General features: G+C 54.1%; 6 protein-coding genes across 6 annotated transcripts; 2 read left to right on the top strand and 4 right to left on the bottom strand.

The window, feature by feature from the left end:
• Window positions 1-762: 762 nt before the first annotated feature.
• Window positions 763-2,343, top strand: SPBR_02720 (hlh transcription factor; the record flags this gene model as incomplete). Its single annotated transcript, XM_040761023.1, has 1 exon — window positions 763-2,343. One exon carries the CDS (start codon window positions 763-765, stop codon window positions 2,341-2,343), a length of 1,581 nt encoding a protein of 526 aa, XP_040620730.1.
• Window positions 2,344-3,168: 825 nt separating this feature from the next.
• On the bottom strand, window positions 3,169-5,667 carry SPBR_02383 (uncharacterized protein; the record flags this gene model as incomplete). Its single annotated transcript, XM_040760686.1, has 3 exons — window positions 3,169-4,147; window positions 4,438-4,837; window positions 4,902-5,667. The coding sequence occupies 3 exons, from the start codon at window positions 5,665-5,667 to the stop codon at window positions 3,169-3,171; spliced, it is 2,145 nt and encodes a 714-aa protein (XP_040620729.1).
• Window positions 5,668-6,306: 639 nt separating this feature from the next.
• Window positions 6,307-8,280, bottom strand: SPBR_02524 (dual specificity phosphatase catalytic domain protein; the record flags this gene model as incomplete). The annotated part of the gene is made up of 2 exons (XM_040760827.1): window positions 6,307-8,195; window positions 8,265-8,280. The coding sequence occupies 2 exons, from the start codon at window positions 8,278-8,280 to the stop codon at window positions 6,307-6,309; spliced, it is 1,905 nt and encodes a 634-aa protein (XP_040620728.1).
• Window positions 8,281-9,343: 1,063 nt separating this feature from the next.
• SPBR_03334 (uncharacterized protein) lies at window positions 9,344-9,771 on the bottom strand (the record flags this gene model as incomplete). The annotated part of the gene is made up of 2 exons (XM_040761636.1): window positions 9,344-9,540; window positions 9,624-9,771. 2 exons carry the CDS (start codon window positions 9,769-9,771, stop codon window positions 9,344-9,346), a joined length of 345 nt encoding a protein of 114 aa, XP_040620727.1.
• Window positions 9,772-10,788: 1,017 nt separating this feature from the next.
• On the bottom strand, window positions 10,789-11,591 carry SPBR_03171 (large subunit ribosomal protein L34e; the record flags this gene model as incomplete). Its single annotated transcript, XM_040761474.1, has 3 exons — window positions 10,789-10,977; window positions 11,266-11,389; window positions 11,554-11,591. 3 exons carry the CDS (start codon window positions 11,589-11,591, stop codon window positions 10,789-10,791), a joined length of 351 nt encoding a protein of 116 aa, XP_040620726.1.
• Window positions 11,592-12,514: 923 nt separating this feature from the next.
• SPBR_02586 (uncharacterized protein) lies at window positions 12,515-14,343 on the top strand (the record flags this gene model as incomplete). The annotated part of the gene is made up of 2 exons (XM_040760889.1): window positions 12,515-12,614; window positions 13,181-14,343. 2 exons carry the CDS (start codon window positions 12,515-12,517, stop codon window positions 14,341-14,343), a joined length of 1,263 nt encoding a protein of 420 aa, XP_040620725.1.
• Between the last annotated feature and the right edge of the window lie 497 nt (window positions 14,344-14,840).

Genomic DNA, 14,840 nt, shown 5'->3' with positions numbered 1-14,840 from the left:
CTCCGCTTGTCGCCTTAGGGTGACAGCCATATAGTGCGTGCAGCGCAAATGCCCCAAATGGCCCGTTACCTAATGCAGACTAGTCTCCTAACTCGCTTTCCATTTGAAACCCCAAACCTGGCGGTCAACGAGGCCACCGCCCACCTTCCCACGCACAGCGCTCCAAGCAAACTCCCCTCTCTTTCTCCCTTCGTCTCCCCTCCTCCCCCCTGCACTTTCCCCCAATAAGACGAGCAAGAGCGGCCAACCTGGCTTCCTGTGCCGTTTCCCTTTGATTCTTGTTTCTCCGACAAGTCATTTATCTTCGTTCTTACTTTTCACCTCTTCCTTTTCCTCTACCTTTGGCGCACCCTCGACCGATCGCATTCCGTCACCCCTCATCCTCCCTCGTCGCCTCGCTTCCATACAACCCTTGGCTGCTCTCACACGCTTCACTCTTGTCATCTATCAGGCCTAAGTGCGACTATACAGTCTGCCTCGATAGACCGCATTTTCGTCTCTACCTGTAGGAGACTTGGCCCTGTTTTGCGATCCTTGTAAGAGGCACTGGTTGTTCTTGAACTGTGTGACTAACCATCCTCGTAGGAGCGTCTCTTTCCCATACCGCACAGATTTCTCCCAACCCTCCTGCTCCAGCAGTTTCTTCGCGCGCTCAACCGATCTTGGCACTTTGGACGCTCTCCGTCATCATTCACGCCATCGAGAATCGAGAAAGACGACAGTGACAAGTGTACGAAACATTGCAAGTATTAGCACCTTATCATGGCGCAGCACGGCTTCGGCCAGATGGGCGGTGGCAATGGTGCCATTGACCCCAACGACCTCACTGGCGGCTTCGGCCAGTCGTTCCAGAACAACTATGGCTCCAGCCAGAATAACCACTCTACCGGCTTCTCCAGCGGCGCCGCACTCATCTCCGACGACGACCTCTTCGATACGCTTGGCAGTCCTGCCGATGCACAATCCGGCCTGGGAGGCCACGATTTCTCCGGTATGACCGGCGTCGGCCTTGGCGGCGGCTATTCACAAAATATGTTTGCTCAACACGGCCTATCACTCGACCAGGCAAATATCAACGGCTTTTCCAACACACCAGAAGGCGACCCGATACAAAGTCCGTTCGTGAACAGCATGGGCCAGTACCGGTCTATGCAGCACCCCCATGCCTTTGGCTCTCTTCAGTCGCCTGGTGGCTACACCGGCTCTCCGCTGGCCACCTCAAACTTCGCCGGCGACGAGGCCAGCGAGGCTGCCCTTTTGAAGTCCCGCGCCCGCCTCTCTCAATCCATGCCTCGCAAGGCGCCCACCGCACGAAACCCGCTCAACTCCAAGTCTATCGGCACCTCCATTCCTACTACGTCAGTCGACTCCTTCGTAGGGTCCCCACAGCCGATCCGCACAAATGGTTCAAACCACGAGAAGTCCGCGTCAGGCCAGTGGGCACAGACACCCAACAGCCTCTCTTCGTTCCCCGGCTCCGGCTTTTCGTCTCCAATGCAGCCCGGCGGCCTCCACAGCGCCCAAATCAATGAACTTCTCCTCAAAGGTGGCACATCTATGCCCGCAAAACTCGGCGCCCCAATCAACACAACGCAGGAAGCCAAGCGGAAGAGACGTCGGGAGTCGCACAACCTCGTCGAACGACGCCGCCGTGACAACATCAATGAGCGTATCCAAGACCTCAGCAAGCTTGTGCCCAGCCACCGGTTAGAGGATGAAAAAATCAAGAAGCTCATCTCCACAGGTACACCACTGTCACCGACTTTGACGGGGTTGGCGAGCCCCTCACAGGCCACATCGGGCCTGGCCGGCCCCGGAGCACGGCGGGCGGCTGGCACGAGTGCTGGCAACATTACCACCGGCCTGCCGCTTGAGGAGAAGGACAAAGGTCCCAACAAGGGCGATATTCTCAACGGTGCTGTTAGCTGGTGCCGCGACTTGATGTGGATGTTGGACACATACGTCTCGCGTCAGGAGGAGCTCATTGAGTACTTCAATGACCGTGGCGAACCGATGCCCTTCACCATTACTGACGACGAACGCCGGCTGACCTCGGAGCTGATGATTGCCATGCGCAACCCCGACGGTGCCGAAGGCGAGAAGAAGCACTTCACTTACTCGCGGACGGACGGGTCCGGTCTGCGCGTACCCGACTACACGGACTACAAGGGCGACCCGCTAAACGGCTCCGGTCAAATCGATACACTCTCGCTGCTGACGGGCAATGGCGGCACCGGTGTTATCGCCACGCAAGATCTAGAGCAAGGCGATTTCTGGGGCGACGATGACGACGGGGGCGATATGGAACTGAAGGAAGAAGACGAGTTCATGGATCTCTCATAAACTCGGCTGTCCTGAGGGACCTTCTCTTCCCTCTTTTCATCCGTCTCCGCCAACGTCGTCTAATTCAAGCCACCGATACGTTTACCCTTTGGTTCACTGTCACCTTCAATTCCACCCCTGAACTTTCCTACTGCCTGGATTTTGTTTTGGGTGCACATGTTAGGCATCAACTTCTCTTACAACCTTATCCTCGCACACTACTTACTTTCTTCTCTTCGCTTTTATGCACCGGTATTGGGACCGTTCACTTCTTATTTTACTTTATTTTCATTTTTTTTTTTCGGTCCGCCCATTCTTACTGCTTTCTGCTTTTGTTCAGGTCTGCTCATTTGACGTCGCTATATAATTGTTGGCTCTTATTTTGCTTTTTTCATCTGTGCTCTCGTTGAGTCGACTTATTTTTCGGGCCTTTCCAGTTGTTCGCGTTGTCTCGGTGTTCATTTTCTGTACTTCGATGTGGGTCCTTGTTATCAGCTTTGCTTTGATTTTATCTTTGACTGCTTTACTACGGATGGATGGTTGGCCGTACGGAGTTTATCATGTTCTTTAGATACACCCCATACTCTATGTCTGTTGTTGCGTCCCATGGTACGCTGTTGTTCGAAGGGGGCTTGCACTTAGACACCGGTTTATATTGACTGAATACTTATACATTGACTTTGTCCCACACACTGGTTCGCATAAATGTATGAAGTGTTGCAAAATATGGATATTTGCACCTTAAACAAAATCGGGACGTGATGATTTATTCAGACGAATTGGTCTTCGCAAGCATAACAATCAACAGATTACATAACTGTACATAACCAAGGAACAGAAAGCCTTTCACCAGTGCCGTACACAAAGTAGGTACTCGCTCATAGACGACAACAGATTCCAGACATCCTTCCTCTTCATATCTTCGAGTAGCGCAATACGCTCCAGCGCCGAATGGCCGTTGAGGTGTTTCCAAAAGACGGGCCACATCTCGGCGACACGCTCGTTCCACGCCGTTGTCTCGTCCACCGGGCCGTTGCCGCTCGTGGGATAGCGAATCCGCGGGCCTTCGTGTTGTGCCGCCACGTCTTTCTTGCTTGCAGGTGGGGGTGTGGCACGGCACGCACGCAGGTTGCGCTCAATGGCGCTCAGGAACAGACTCTCTTTGCCCGTCGGCTTGCTCGCATCCATAATTACGTATGGCTGGATGCCTGCGAGATGCGGTGCATTGTTGATTGACGGGTGGCTTGTCCGCTTGGGCACTGGCTTGCGCGCGTGGACCGTGGCCCGCTCAGCCAGGCTATGCGCCGCCTTTTCGGCCATGCGCTGGCGCCGCGCTCGCTCGGCGGCATGCTCGGCAGCTGACTTCCCACCATGCTTAGCACGGTCGCGGTCGTGGCGCGCCGAGGACGGCATCGACGACATCGTGCCAGACATTTCCGACAAGCCGCCAATCTCGCCAACGTCGCCCTCTTCGCCGTCGTCCGAATCGTCTCCTGCGTAGTGTTGTTGCCTCCGGTGTTCCTTCTCCTGGTAAAGATTGCTACTGCTCAGACCACGGGACAAGGATGTGCGGGAGGATTGAATATTGCCCCTGCCACCGTCTCTCATCTTTTGCTGCTGCTTTTGCTTGATGCGTGCGAGGTCCTCGGCCTCGAGGTTGTACTCGACCTCATATTGGATTTCGGGCCAGACAACGACGTAGGCGAATGTGCACAACTGGCAGACCCAGCCGCCGCGAATCAGCCATGCCAAGATCCGCAAATACGCCGGACGCAGGCTCTTTGTAGGGCAAAATGATTTATACGGTCGAGGGGCCGACGATAGGCTGGCAAGAAGATCCGGTAAAGGCGGTGCAAAGGGAAATGTCTCTGCAAAAAGCGCAGAGGCTCGGGCTAAATGGTCAATGTCGCAGTTTGGTGACAGGATATACACGTCCCTAGCATGTATTGGCGGCACGGCCATCGCCCTTCGCCAGTATATGAAGTGCTGTGCATAGGCGCGTATTTGGTGGATCGTGAGTATTGTGTCCGGGAGCTGAGAAACTTGATAGAACCTACAAGGTATTAGTGGTTGAGACGCAAATGCGGGATCCGCGAAGAGAGTCAGAGCACTTACGATAGAGTCGGCTTCGAAGCCTTGACAAGTTCGATCATAGTCGCAGCAGCCTTATCTCCGCGGGCTTCGAGCTCCGCGATAATCTTTGTCTCGTCGTCATCCGTGAGAAGCAGGGCGAAGCACTTGTCAAAGGCTGGCACGCCGTCCAGCGTTTCGTGCCGCGAGACATTGTTGGCTGTGGTGAGCCAGAGATTTTTTAAGGAATCGCCTGCCTGGGGCTGTATATCGCTAGCGAAGAATGGCATCGGAATCTGGATAGAATGCCCGACGGATCCCTTGCTCAGGTTGAGTTCCAGAACGGCAATCCGGTTGCGGGAGATCGCCTCGTAGGTGTCCCTCATGGACGCCGCCAGCGATGATACTGCCAGAATGTCTTTCCACAAAACACTCATCTTTACTCCTACACGAGGTATTAGCATATTGAATCCGGGGTCGATAGATAGTAAGGGGTGGACGTCGCGTACTGTCTTCCCGTGCGTGGTCTTTGAGCTGTATGATTTTCTTGCACTCTTGCCAGATAAAGTCTCCGCTCTCCTGGCAATACTTGTACACTTTGTTGACCTCCCGAACGACATGCGTATACATGGTGTCCAGCAACTCGTTCGCTTCGTGACGCTTGGGGCTCATGATGAATACCAAGGTGAACATGGTCATCGAACTGACTTTCTCTTCCTTGTCTTTGCCCTGCGTCGCTGGGGCAGCACCGCCGGCGGACGTCTCGCCAGTACGCCCAGTCGAGGCTCCGCGCGTCGTTGCCGCCTTGTCCTTGGCTTTGCCGTTGTTCTTATCCGTTGCGTTTCGCCGGCGCGCCCACACGCCGTTGCTTGGGACGTGCACCGGGTACGAGATGTACGTCACCGAGTCAAGAGACATCTGGAAGCGCTTTTTGTGGAATGCACGCGGTGGCGTCAAGATGCCCTCCAGGGCCTTGGTCGGCAGCCCGACAACATACTCCCATGGCACAAACTGCGTGCCATTGTCGGCCACGAGGTGGTCGTCATGGTTCCAGCGCGCCAGCTCACTCGGGTTGGGCATAAAGTCCCGGGACCCACCGAGTGCCGCTCTCGCGTGTGCGGCAGTCGACTCAACAAAAATGTCATCATCGTCGACCTCCTCATTGCTGAGTTCCTTGCGGTGCTGTGAGTCTTGCGGTGGGGTGATGATGCTGGGGTAGTGAAAGACGAAGCGCGGCCCTTCACGATTCCGATTGATTACGAGCGCCACGCCCATAAAGCTGGACGTGTCTGGTAGAGCCATTGACTGCGCCATAGTCGGTCACTGCATCCTCGGCTGCGCGCCCGTCTTTCCCGCAATGGTGATTGTTTGTCGTTAGAGGGCGAGATGCAGTGAATGGGAGAGCTCTGATGATACGCCTGTAGTATGTCGTATTACAGGGCTGCTGTTTTAGTGACCTTGCTATCAGAGAGTGGCAGCTATTTATGTGACTAAGCATATCTATCCCCGACCCACACCTTTTAACAATCTCAAGTGGCATCGTCACTATGGCCCGTAATGTCAATGTCAAAGTAAATGTACGACAATGGACATTACGGTAGACTATCAGTAACAAAGGTCAAAATATGGATGGAGGTGTCTTTTGTTCACTTTCTCATTCTTTTTTTTTCTCCTTTAGAAACGGAGATATAAATTTTCACCAAATAATATAGGAAATTATAACACAATCGCATTAGTCTCATCAAATATGACAACATTTTATGTTAAAGTAGCTGGATAAAACACTTGTCAATCGAATGACAACGCCCCAACCGTCTAATAATCAGGCCCTTTGGAAACAAACAAAGCTAAGAAACTATGTGTTTGCGTTGGAAACAAAAATCAGCCACCATTTCGAACCAACTTTCTCCAACGTCAGGCGTCATCCGTCACGCCCGAATACCGCAGCGACAGGGCATCAAGGAAGTGTGAATGGCGGATGCCAACGGGACGACATTCGGCAAAGGTCTTGATTGCCTGCGACAGCTCGTAGTTACAGCGGTCCACCAGGTGGCAGACGATAAAGTAGCCCGTGCGGTTGAAGCCGTAATGGCAGTGCACGCCAATCAGGTATCCCGTCTCAGCATCAGATGCGGCAGTTTCTTCCGATGCCGACGTTGACCGCTCCGCAAGCGCCTGTTTCTTTTTCTTCCTCTGCTTTGCCTGTAGCTTTTCTACAAGTGCGTGGAAGACTTCGACCTCGGCGTCGGTCGGAGGGATCTTGGACACGGTGGGGAATTTGTGGTAATGGATGCCTCCCGCTTCGAGTTCGCGGGGGTCATAGACCGGGTTGTCATGGGAGATGTCAATGACATCCTTGACAACGTTGGCCCACCGCTTGACAAAGACCCTGGGGCTGTGGACCTCGTCGACCTGCCGCAGGGTCTTCATGGCACGAAATATACCAGCGATCGGTTTCGAGACAGGCTCAACCTTGCTCCACTTCTCCAGGTTCTTCACGTCCCACTTACCCTCGCGTGACAGGAAGCGCAGTTGCCAGCCGCGGTCCAGGCGCCCTGTCACATGGCGTGCGAGGAAGTTGGCGACGATACCGGATACGACACCGATGGTGGCCGGTGTGTAGATCATGGCATGACCTGCTGGTGCCGGCAGGACGTGCGACTCGACAAATTTGGGCGGGTGACGCCGGAGAACGGGGATATCAATCTTATCAGCAGCGCCGCGGGGGGTCGTCGGCGTCTCATCGTCATCAGGCGTTGATGTTGCTGGGCGGGGCAAAAAGTCCTCATCGGCAATGTCGTCGATATCGGGTGGTTTGACTGCCGAGGCGTCGCCATTTACTGCTCCTGCAGTCGCGGGAACAGCTGGTAAGGTGGCTGCAGCGGTCGAAGGGACCGTTGTTGGGGTATCGATATCGGCATCTGCAGCAGACGCTGCCGGTATGACGGATGATGCATGCAAAAATGAACACACTTTCTTTGCTTCCGCCGGAGGTGTGATGTGGTCGCCATCGCCAGCGATTAGGCAGACCGGCAGCTGAAGCGATTCCCACACAGCCTTTCCGGAGAGGCCGCTCACTTGCGCACCCGCTGCATCAAATGCTGGCAAACTGCCCCACGCCATGCGGCGCCAAACGGCCGATTTGCTTTGCCAGTTGAACTTGGCCTGCAGGGTCTTCGACTCTTCGTCGGCATCGCGGCCGACAAACCGGCGGACACTGGCGCTATTCGGGCCGCCGCGGGCGTCCCAGGCACGCCACATGTCGAAAATGGACGTAGGGATCCATAACAGCGTCTTGAAGATTGCAATCTTCGTGCGGTCGTCCAGACCAGCGGGCGGGCAGATGGCGACCAAGCCCGTGCATGGCGACTCTTTGGGGGACTGCCGGCTGGCTAGCAGGGCAGCGAGGCTGCATCCCATACTGTGGCCGATCAGGACGACACTCTGCTCGGGTCGGCGGTACTGGGCAATGACCACCTCAAGTATATCGACCAGCGCTTCGAACGAGTAGGCGGCCCAGTCCTTGGGCGCAAAGGTGGAGCGTCCGCAACCCGGCATATCGACGGCCAGGCAAGAAGCGCAGTTGGACATGCGGGTCAGGAGACCGTCGAATTGCGCCACCGAGCCGCCAAGGCCGTGGACGAAGACGAGGAGCGGCAGGGGCGCCGGGTCGACCGGCATCTGGTCTTCCTGCTCATGGCGTCGGAAAAAGACACGAACAGAGGGGTAGATGTAGCGGGCCGTCTCGACCTTGATCAACGACGAGTGCTTCTTCAGCAGCGGCGGGTCCGTGGTGTGTGCATCTAGACAGAGGGGCATTAGATATACAGAGCCCAGCCCCAGACTGTAAGGGGGCGGACGAATTGACAAACCGTAGATAGAGGCCATGGCCGAAGGAGCTGGGGCCTTCACAGGGCTGCGACCAGTGTAGACTGGCGCGGCCTTTCAGTGCGCGCACTCTGGGATGCTTAAAGTCGCTCTCGCAGACTCGGTCGCCGGTCGTAACGTCGGCCCTGATTCCTGCCAGTTTTCTCGTGTCCCTGGGGTTCCTTTGGTAGCAATCGCAGAAATGCCGCGTATGGCTCGACAGCAATGGCGAAATAAGAATGTAAAGGAGCAGAGACAATCAAAAGATAAGTCAAACCAAACGTGGGTGGATGTGCTTTGTGTGACTCCAAGTTGGAGCTTCGTTCTCTCAGCCGCCCACACTGTTTGGTAGCCACTCAGAGCAGTGACATCACACACATGTGTCGGGCGGGTTGGCTTCCCAGACTCTGTCTGGCTCCTAGCGGGTCGCGCTTTCCGTTTGATGGGTGGCAGTGGGCTATGCGATAACCAAGAATTGCGGCAGAGGCCAATTGTGTGCTTTGCGGCTTTCCTTTTTGTTGTTCCTGTTTGTGTTGCGCAAGACGGAGGTTTCCTTACTTAAAATGTCGTGCTTTAATTTTTTTTAACCTTCAGGCTTTACGTATTAGGAAATAGTGGCGTTTCTCTGACTGCGGCTACGGGCGGAATAATCGCACGCACGACAGGCGCTACTACTACAGGTATCTTAACAAGTGCCTGCACCAGGAACAGGCACCAGCGAATACACCTGACCACATCGACTCGATGTTCGAAGAACAGCTTGGTGAATGGCGACGCAATCCACTAAACCAGTCGCAGTTTACGTGTTTTGTAACAGGTATTATATATGGCAAGCCGTAAATGCCCATTGCTCTATAACTGTGGCGATTGCATATGCGACTGCCGAGGCGAAAGGCTTTCCAAGACACAGAGGGCGCACAATCATTGGCACAGGACGTGTTGGATGGCATTTACTTTCATTGTCCTTGTTCACTGTCAATTAACTGGTTATAATCACAAAAGAGATTGTCCACAAGAGTGGTCGGTCGAGCTACATGGTAGCTCACGCCATGCTTTTCTTATGCATGCCCGGATTCTTTCCTTCTTACTCGTTCTTCCATCCGGCGGGTATCAAGGCTGCGGCGACGTCGTTTACGCCGCGCTCTGTAGCCAGCATATTGAACTGCGATGCCGCATTGCGAGTGTCCAGGACCTCGACACGCATGCCGAGGGACGTGATGTGTCGTTTCGTGTCGGGACTCAACGGACGTATCTCCGGTCCCAGACCAAGAATCAGCAGATCTGCAAGGCACGCTGGTTAGATTGCTTATCTCGGAGTCGAAATTCTGCTTCGAGCCTTGTTCGGACGGAAAGCGGGTTCGTACCTGGTCGTGGCCACACCAGTCCCAGCAGGTTGAAGGCGCTGGTGTCTACCTCCCATTGCCCCTTCGGGTTGACCATGCTCTTTCTGTCCCCCCATGGCCGCCACGAAAACGCCTCGCCACCCACGAGAAGTACTCCGCTGCCGTCCATGGTCTGGAGACCGCTGTTTAGCTTGAACCCATTCGAATAGCAAATGTCGACCGACGTAGACGGCACCGGCGTGTTGCCCAGTATATCGAGGCTGCTAAAGTCGGTGGCGTCACGCGGTGCGGATGGTGGATTGGTGCTATTGTTTTCTCGCGGTGAAGATGCTTGTCTTCTTGCTGACGAAGAACTGTGGAAAGGTGTGCAGGGCCAGATTACTGTCGCCCGGGGCAGGTGAAAGAAGGCTGTTGCTCGTGGTCGTGGTGATTTTGTTGTTGTCGAGGTAGAGAGAGAGCTCTGAAACGGACGGCCAAGACGGATACTAGCGCGGAGCGCGCGCGGACAACAATTCATGGCTTCGTAGGACTGGTTCGTAGGGAGCGCGTATGAAAGGAGGGCTGTGATTGTTGTGCGTGTCGCTGATTACGATGAGGGCGATGGACAGTTGAAGCCTGGCTTGTCGGCTGACGTATTAAAGTGGGTGAAAATCCAGCCGATATTGGCACGTCCGGACTTTACCATCAGACATCCTAGCAACAACTCTCACACTAGTACTGACGCAGAAATACTTCCACCACCAACATATCAATTGAGATATCGGCATTAGGGCAATTGTTTTGCGATGGTTTGCACATTTCAAGACGTATACCGTCAGTCCAAGACAGGTAGACAGCCATAATTCCACGATACAAAAGGGCATGAAGGAGGCAAACAGAGACATGCCGCCGCAGAAGTGGTTTTGTGTAATTTTTGTCCTTTTTTTGAGTTATCAGAAATAGAATAAAGGTGTACAGCTGTCGAAGAGCCGGTAGTCTGCCGCAAAAACAGAGCAGTCCGCATCCGTCCTGCCCAACACCATCCTCGTAAATGAAACACCGTGAATAAACCATGAGTTTGCCCGCTTCTCCACTCGGTCGGCACGGCGTTTTTGGAGCCAGCCGTGAGGTCATCCCGTTCCTCCCCAAGCGCTCTTTCCCCTCCTTAAACTTTTTGTGCAAAAACAAAAGAGAGTCGGCATAACGCTTATTTCTTCTTCTCGGACGCGCTCTGCTCCTTGAGCACCTTCTTCACGATCTTCTGCTCCTCAATCAGGAACGCGCGGACGACACGGTCCTGCACGCAGTTGGCGCATCTTGAGCCACCGTACGCGCGCTGGACGGTCTTCTTGGGCTTCGAGATCTGGGCGTACTGGCGAGGACGCAGTGCGGGGATCTATATCCGTGGAGGAAAACGACGGTCAGCATACAGTCAACACGGCGGTCCAAAATAGCGAAATGGACACTGAGTCATCGGCCCGAGCGAAGAGTTGGATGCGGCGCGAGACAATGAGACAAGAACGGGGCTGGTTGTTCGCATAGAGAAAATTGTTCGTGTCCGTCGTTCGTCCAAGGGTACAAGAGATCGATTCGTTGTGTGCCTTTTCATCCATTCCCATTCTCGCTCGGGCCACAACTCGTTCCATTTCTGTCTTTTGCCGGTAAGTCGTCGTGGTTTACTTACACCAGGCAGCTTGATGCCGCAGTCACCGCACTTCGGGGCAGTGCCGCGCTTCTTGATGTGGAGGACCCGGAGCTCGCCGCCGGGGGTCTTGACGACACGCGTCAGGTTCGACGACGTGTTGTACCTATTACCATGCCACCAATGTCAGTTGATGCTTGCTCCTCCAAACTGAGTTCGTCGTGTTTATGTATTCTTTCTCCGTTGGCTGGGTGAGATCGGGGACGGATGCCAGGGGAAATGGGCGAAAATCGATTCATTCGAACAAGGCTTGGCTGCTTCGTTACATACCCGTTGTGGCGACGGTAGACAACTCTGTTGTTGGCCATTGTTGCTGTTCGATGTGCTTGGTGATGTGCGATAGAGGGATCGTGAGGAAAACGAAAACTTTCGGGGCTATGAATTTGAGGGAAGGATGAAAAAAACCTAGGAAAATATTTTTGGTGCGTTTTCCAAAGGGGGGCAGCGTCACATGACCGACCCCAATAGGAAAAAAGAAGACCAGCCGGAGACTAAACCGTGTGGCTTAATTGTGGCTCAGATATTGTGGTCACATGACATTCACTTGTCACTCGTCGTTGCATTCCGCATGCGACCCACCGCTCTCTACAACGACCACTGAACAGAGATCGAGAAATGTCATCATTTGCAACGAGAGCTTCCATGAACTGTTACGAACCCAATACTCCCTATACTCCGTGCCACTGTGTAGAATAAACTCCATGATAAAAACACCGCTAGCCAAAACCTTGTATTTGCGACCCAAGTAACCACCATTCAGAGAGTAGCCCAGTCCGGCTCCTCTCGAGCTTTCCACGGCTTGATATTCTTTCCATTGCGTCTGCGGCTCAAGGTAGCATGGTCAACAACCTTGCGGAACTCCTCGTTGGTGATGTACTCTTTAAAGCCCTTAACTTCTTGCGCTCCTCCCAACAGCGACGCGTGGCTTTTGGCATGTAGAATCTCGGCTGTTGCAGGAATCAGAAAATGTGTCAGCAGGTCGAGCGCTCGGGGCTAGGGACAGTCGTCCTTGTGGATTAATTAAGCCCCAATCCTGCATATGTAGATACAACTTACGTGATGCAGTCGACTCAGTTGTCAACGGTTGGACCATTCTAGGTATCGTACTCCGGAGGCTCCGTAACTTTGGGTGGACATGTGTTAACCTGCTGAACGCACTCTAGCCCCTCCTCTGCATCAAAAGAAAACTTGTCGCTGACGTTGACAGCTCCTCAGGGCAACATACTTTGAGATGAGCCTCTTTGAGTTTTTGGAGAGCGGCTTCAAGCTGCGCCTCGTTCCACTCCTCGAAATTCACGTCTTGTGCGGGAGGTCGCGGGCCTCCTTTACCCGTAGGCCTGTTTGCCGACATGCTCGATTGATATGTGCAGTCGAGGGTTGGGCCACAGCTGTTCGCAGAATCGATGGTCGAGATGAAGCGCGCCGAATTCCTGGCAACCGTGAACGCCCCACAATAAGCAGGCCAAAAGATCGCACTGTGGCTTATACATGTCACGTGATAAATCAATTCCGCCAGTGTCGTTTTCGACGAAGGTACAAAATAGACCGTATATCTTCATCGGGCACACTGTCCAGCCTCCCGCATTTGCACTGCACACCAAACGCCTCGACTCCATCGAACCATCATCGCGCGCGTCAAACTGCATCACTGAGATCGCTTTGTTACTTTTGTTACTTTCAAAACAGTGTCCATATTTCATTGGGTCTTGCCTCGATCAAGTCTGTCACAGCGTGTGTCGAACACAAGGCGTGCTTTTCGCCTCTCCCTTTTATTGGACATTCTTTCAACCTGTTCCTCCCTCTGTCATCGCCGCTGCTATCGTCACGCCCTGACCGTATCATACACACGGTGATCCAACTTCCGACCTTCTTTCACAAACCCCTTTAGAAGTTTCAGTTGTAGCAACGCGGTTGCTGCCCCTGAGCTTCGCTACCGCCTCAACCACGGACAAACCACGGGTATTCTTCCCGGCCGACTTCTCTCCCACAGAGACCTCTGTCATCGACTCCACCGTGGCTTCCGCATCAACACACCCGGGGACCCCCAACACAAACGGGACCAACGCGCCGCAGCCACCCGCGACTGGCCAGCCGTTTCCCGATAGCGAAGGCTTTGAGACCGATACTTCTGCGCTTCTGGCGCAGGGACAGACATTCGCGCTGGCTTCCAACGCCCCCCAGCAGCCTCCGGCGTGGAGCCTGGGGTCCACCGCGCCCGGTACGACACCGATCCCCCAGAACCAAGGCACCCCGGCGCGTACTAATGGAACGGCGAATGGTGCAATCGCCGCGTCTACACCGATTGGCGCCGTGACTCCCGCCCGCCAATTGATCACTGCCAGCACACCTGCGACCTCGCCGGCCACCACGACTCTGGTCGCGCCTCCCGAAGGCATCTACCGCTCGTTTGATGATCTTTTAACTGCCGTCCAGCGCGTCGCAAAGGACAACGGTTACGGCATCGTCAAACTTCGCGCCTCCAACTACCGCGATGCCAAACCGACGCGCTACGACCTCGTGTGCGACCGTGGCGGTGTCAAGTACAACAGCACTGCGAAAAAGCGCAACCCATCCACGCGCAAGGTCGATTGCCCCTTCCGTGCCAAGGCTGTTTGTGAGGTGTCGCTGGCCAACCAGTGGCGCTTTGTCGTCCAGGAGTCCCGTCACAACCACGAGGCTCGCGTACCGGCCGCCCCTCCAGGTCAAGAGGCGACGCCGATTGCGCAGAATCTGCGCAGTTTTACGAACAAGCTCGACCGCATTAGCCATGATGTCAGCCACGGCTTCCAGGAGATGAACAGCCGCCTTGATAATTTTATGGAGTCGATCGAGAAGCGCCTCGAAGCCGTGGAGCAGCGTCTAAATAACAATCTGGTCATGGCAAACGCCATGCCACCAAACTTGGCCAATGGCCTGGGAGGCGGCATGCCAGGCCAGCAAGCTGTCCTGGACAGTCGCTTGAACAATGTCGAAGCAAGACTCAACGCTATGGAGACGCGAGGTTTGGACATGCCGCTGGATGACGTCGACTCTCGAATGTTGTCAACAGGCGTCATGTAGCAACGTGATCAAAGCAACAATTCTACACCTTCCCCAACTGCAAGTCCTCTTGTCAGGACAATGCATCCACATTTGGCTTAATAGCCAAGGCCGTCGACAACATTCTTACCCTTCACTCTCGTATTTGGGTTGTGGTTTTCTTCGAGGTTTTGTTGTATACATCCGTCTTTGCTCTCTTTTCCGACCCTTTCTATGTCTTTCCCCAGATACTTCATTCGTCCCTTATTTGTTGCTCATTTCGTTTTACCACTATCTGTTGGTGGGTGAGCAACGGTTTGCGCACGACATTGGCTCACGTCAGTCCGGCTCTATCGTTCCTTTGTTCACGGTCTATAAAATAATTAGGGACGAGAGTTTCGATTACTCCCTGTGACAAGAAGGTATACGGTCAGTGCCGGCTTGCCTTTTGTATTTTTTTGTCTGTATTCACGTATCACCCCTTTGTACTTTATCCTGCTGGCCTTGTCATATATTTGTTTCGGTTTCCTAGTTTTGTG

This window comes from Sporothrix brasiliensis (assembly GCF_000820605.1).
Source record: "Sporothrix brasiliensis 5110 chromosome Unknown Cont17, whole genome shotgun sequence".
NCBI lineage: Eukaryota > Fungi > Ascomycota > Sordariomycetes > Ophiostomatales > Ophiostomataceae > Sporothrix > Sporothrix brasiliensis.
The sequence above is the reverse complement of the archived record's forward strand: the minus strand, read 5'-3'. Positions and strand labels throughout refer to the sequence as shown.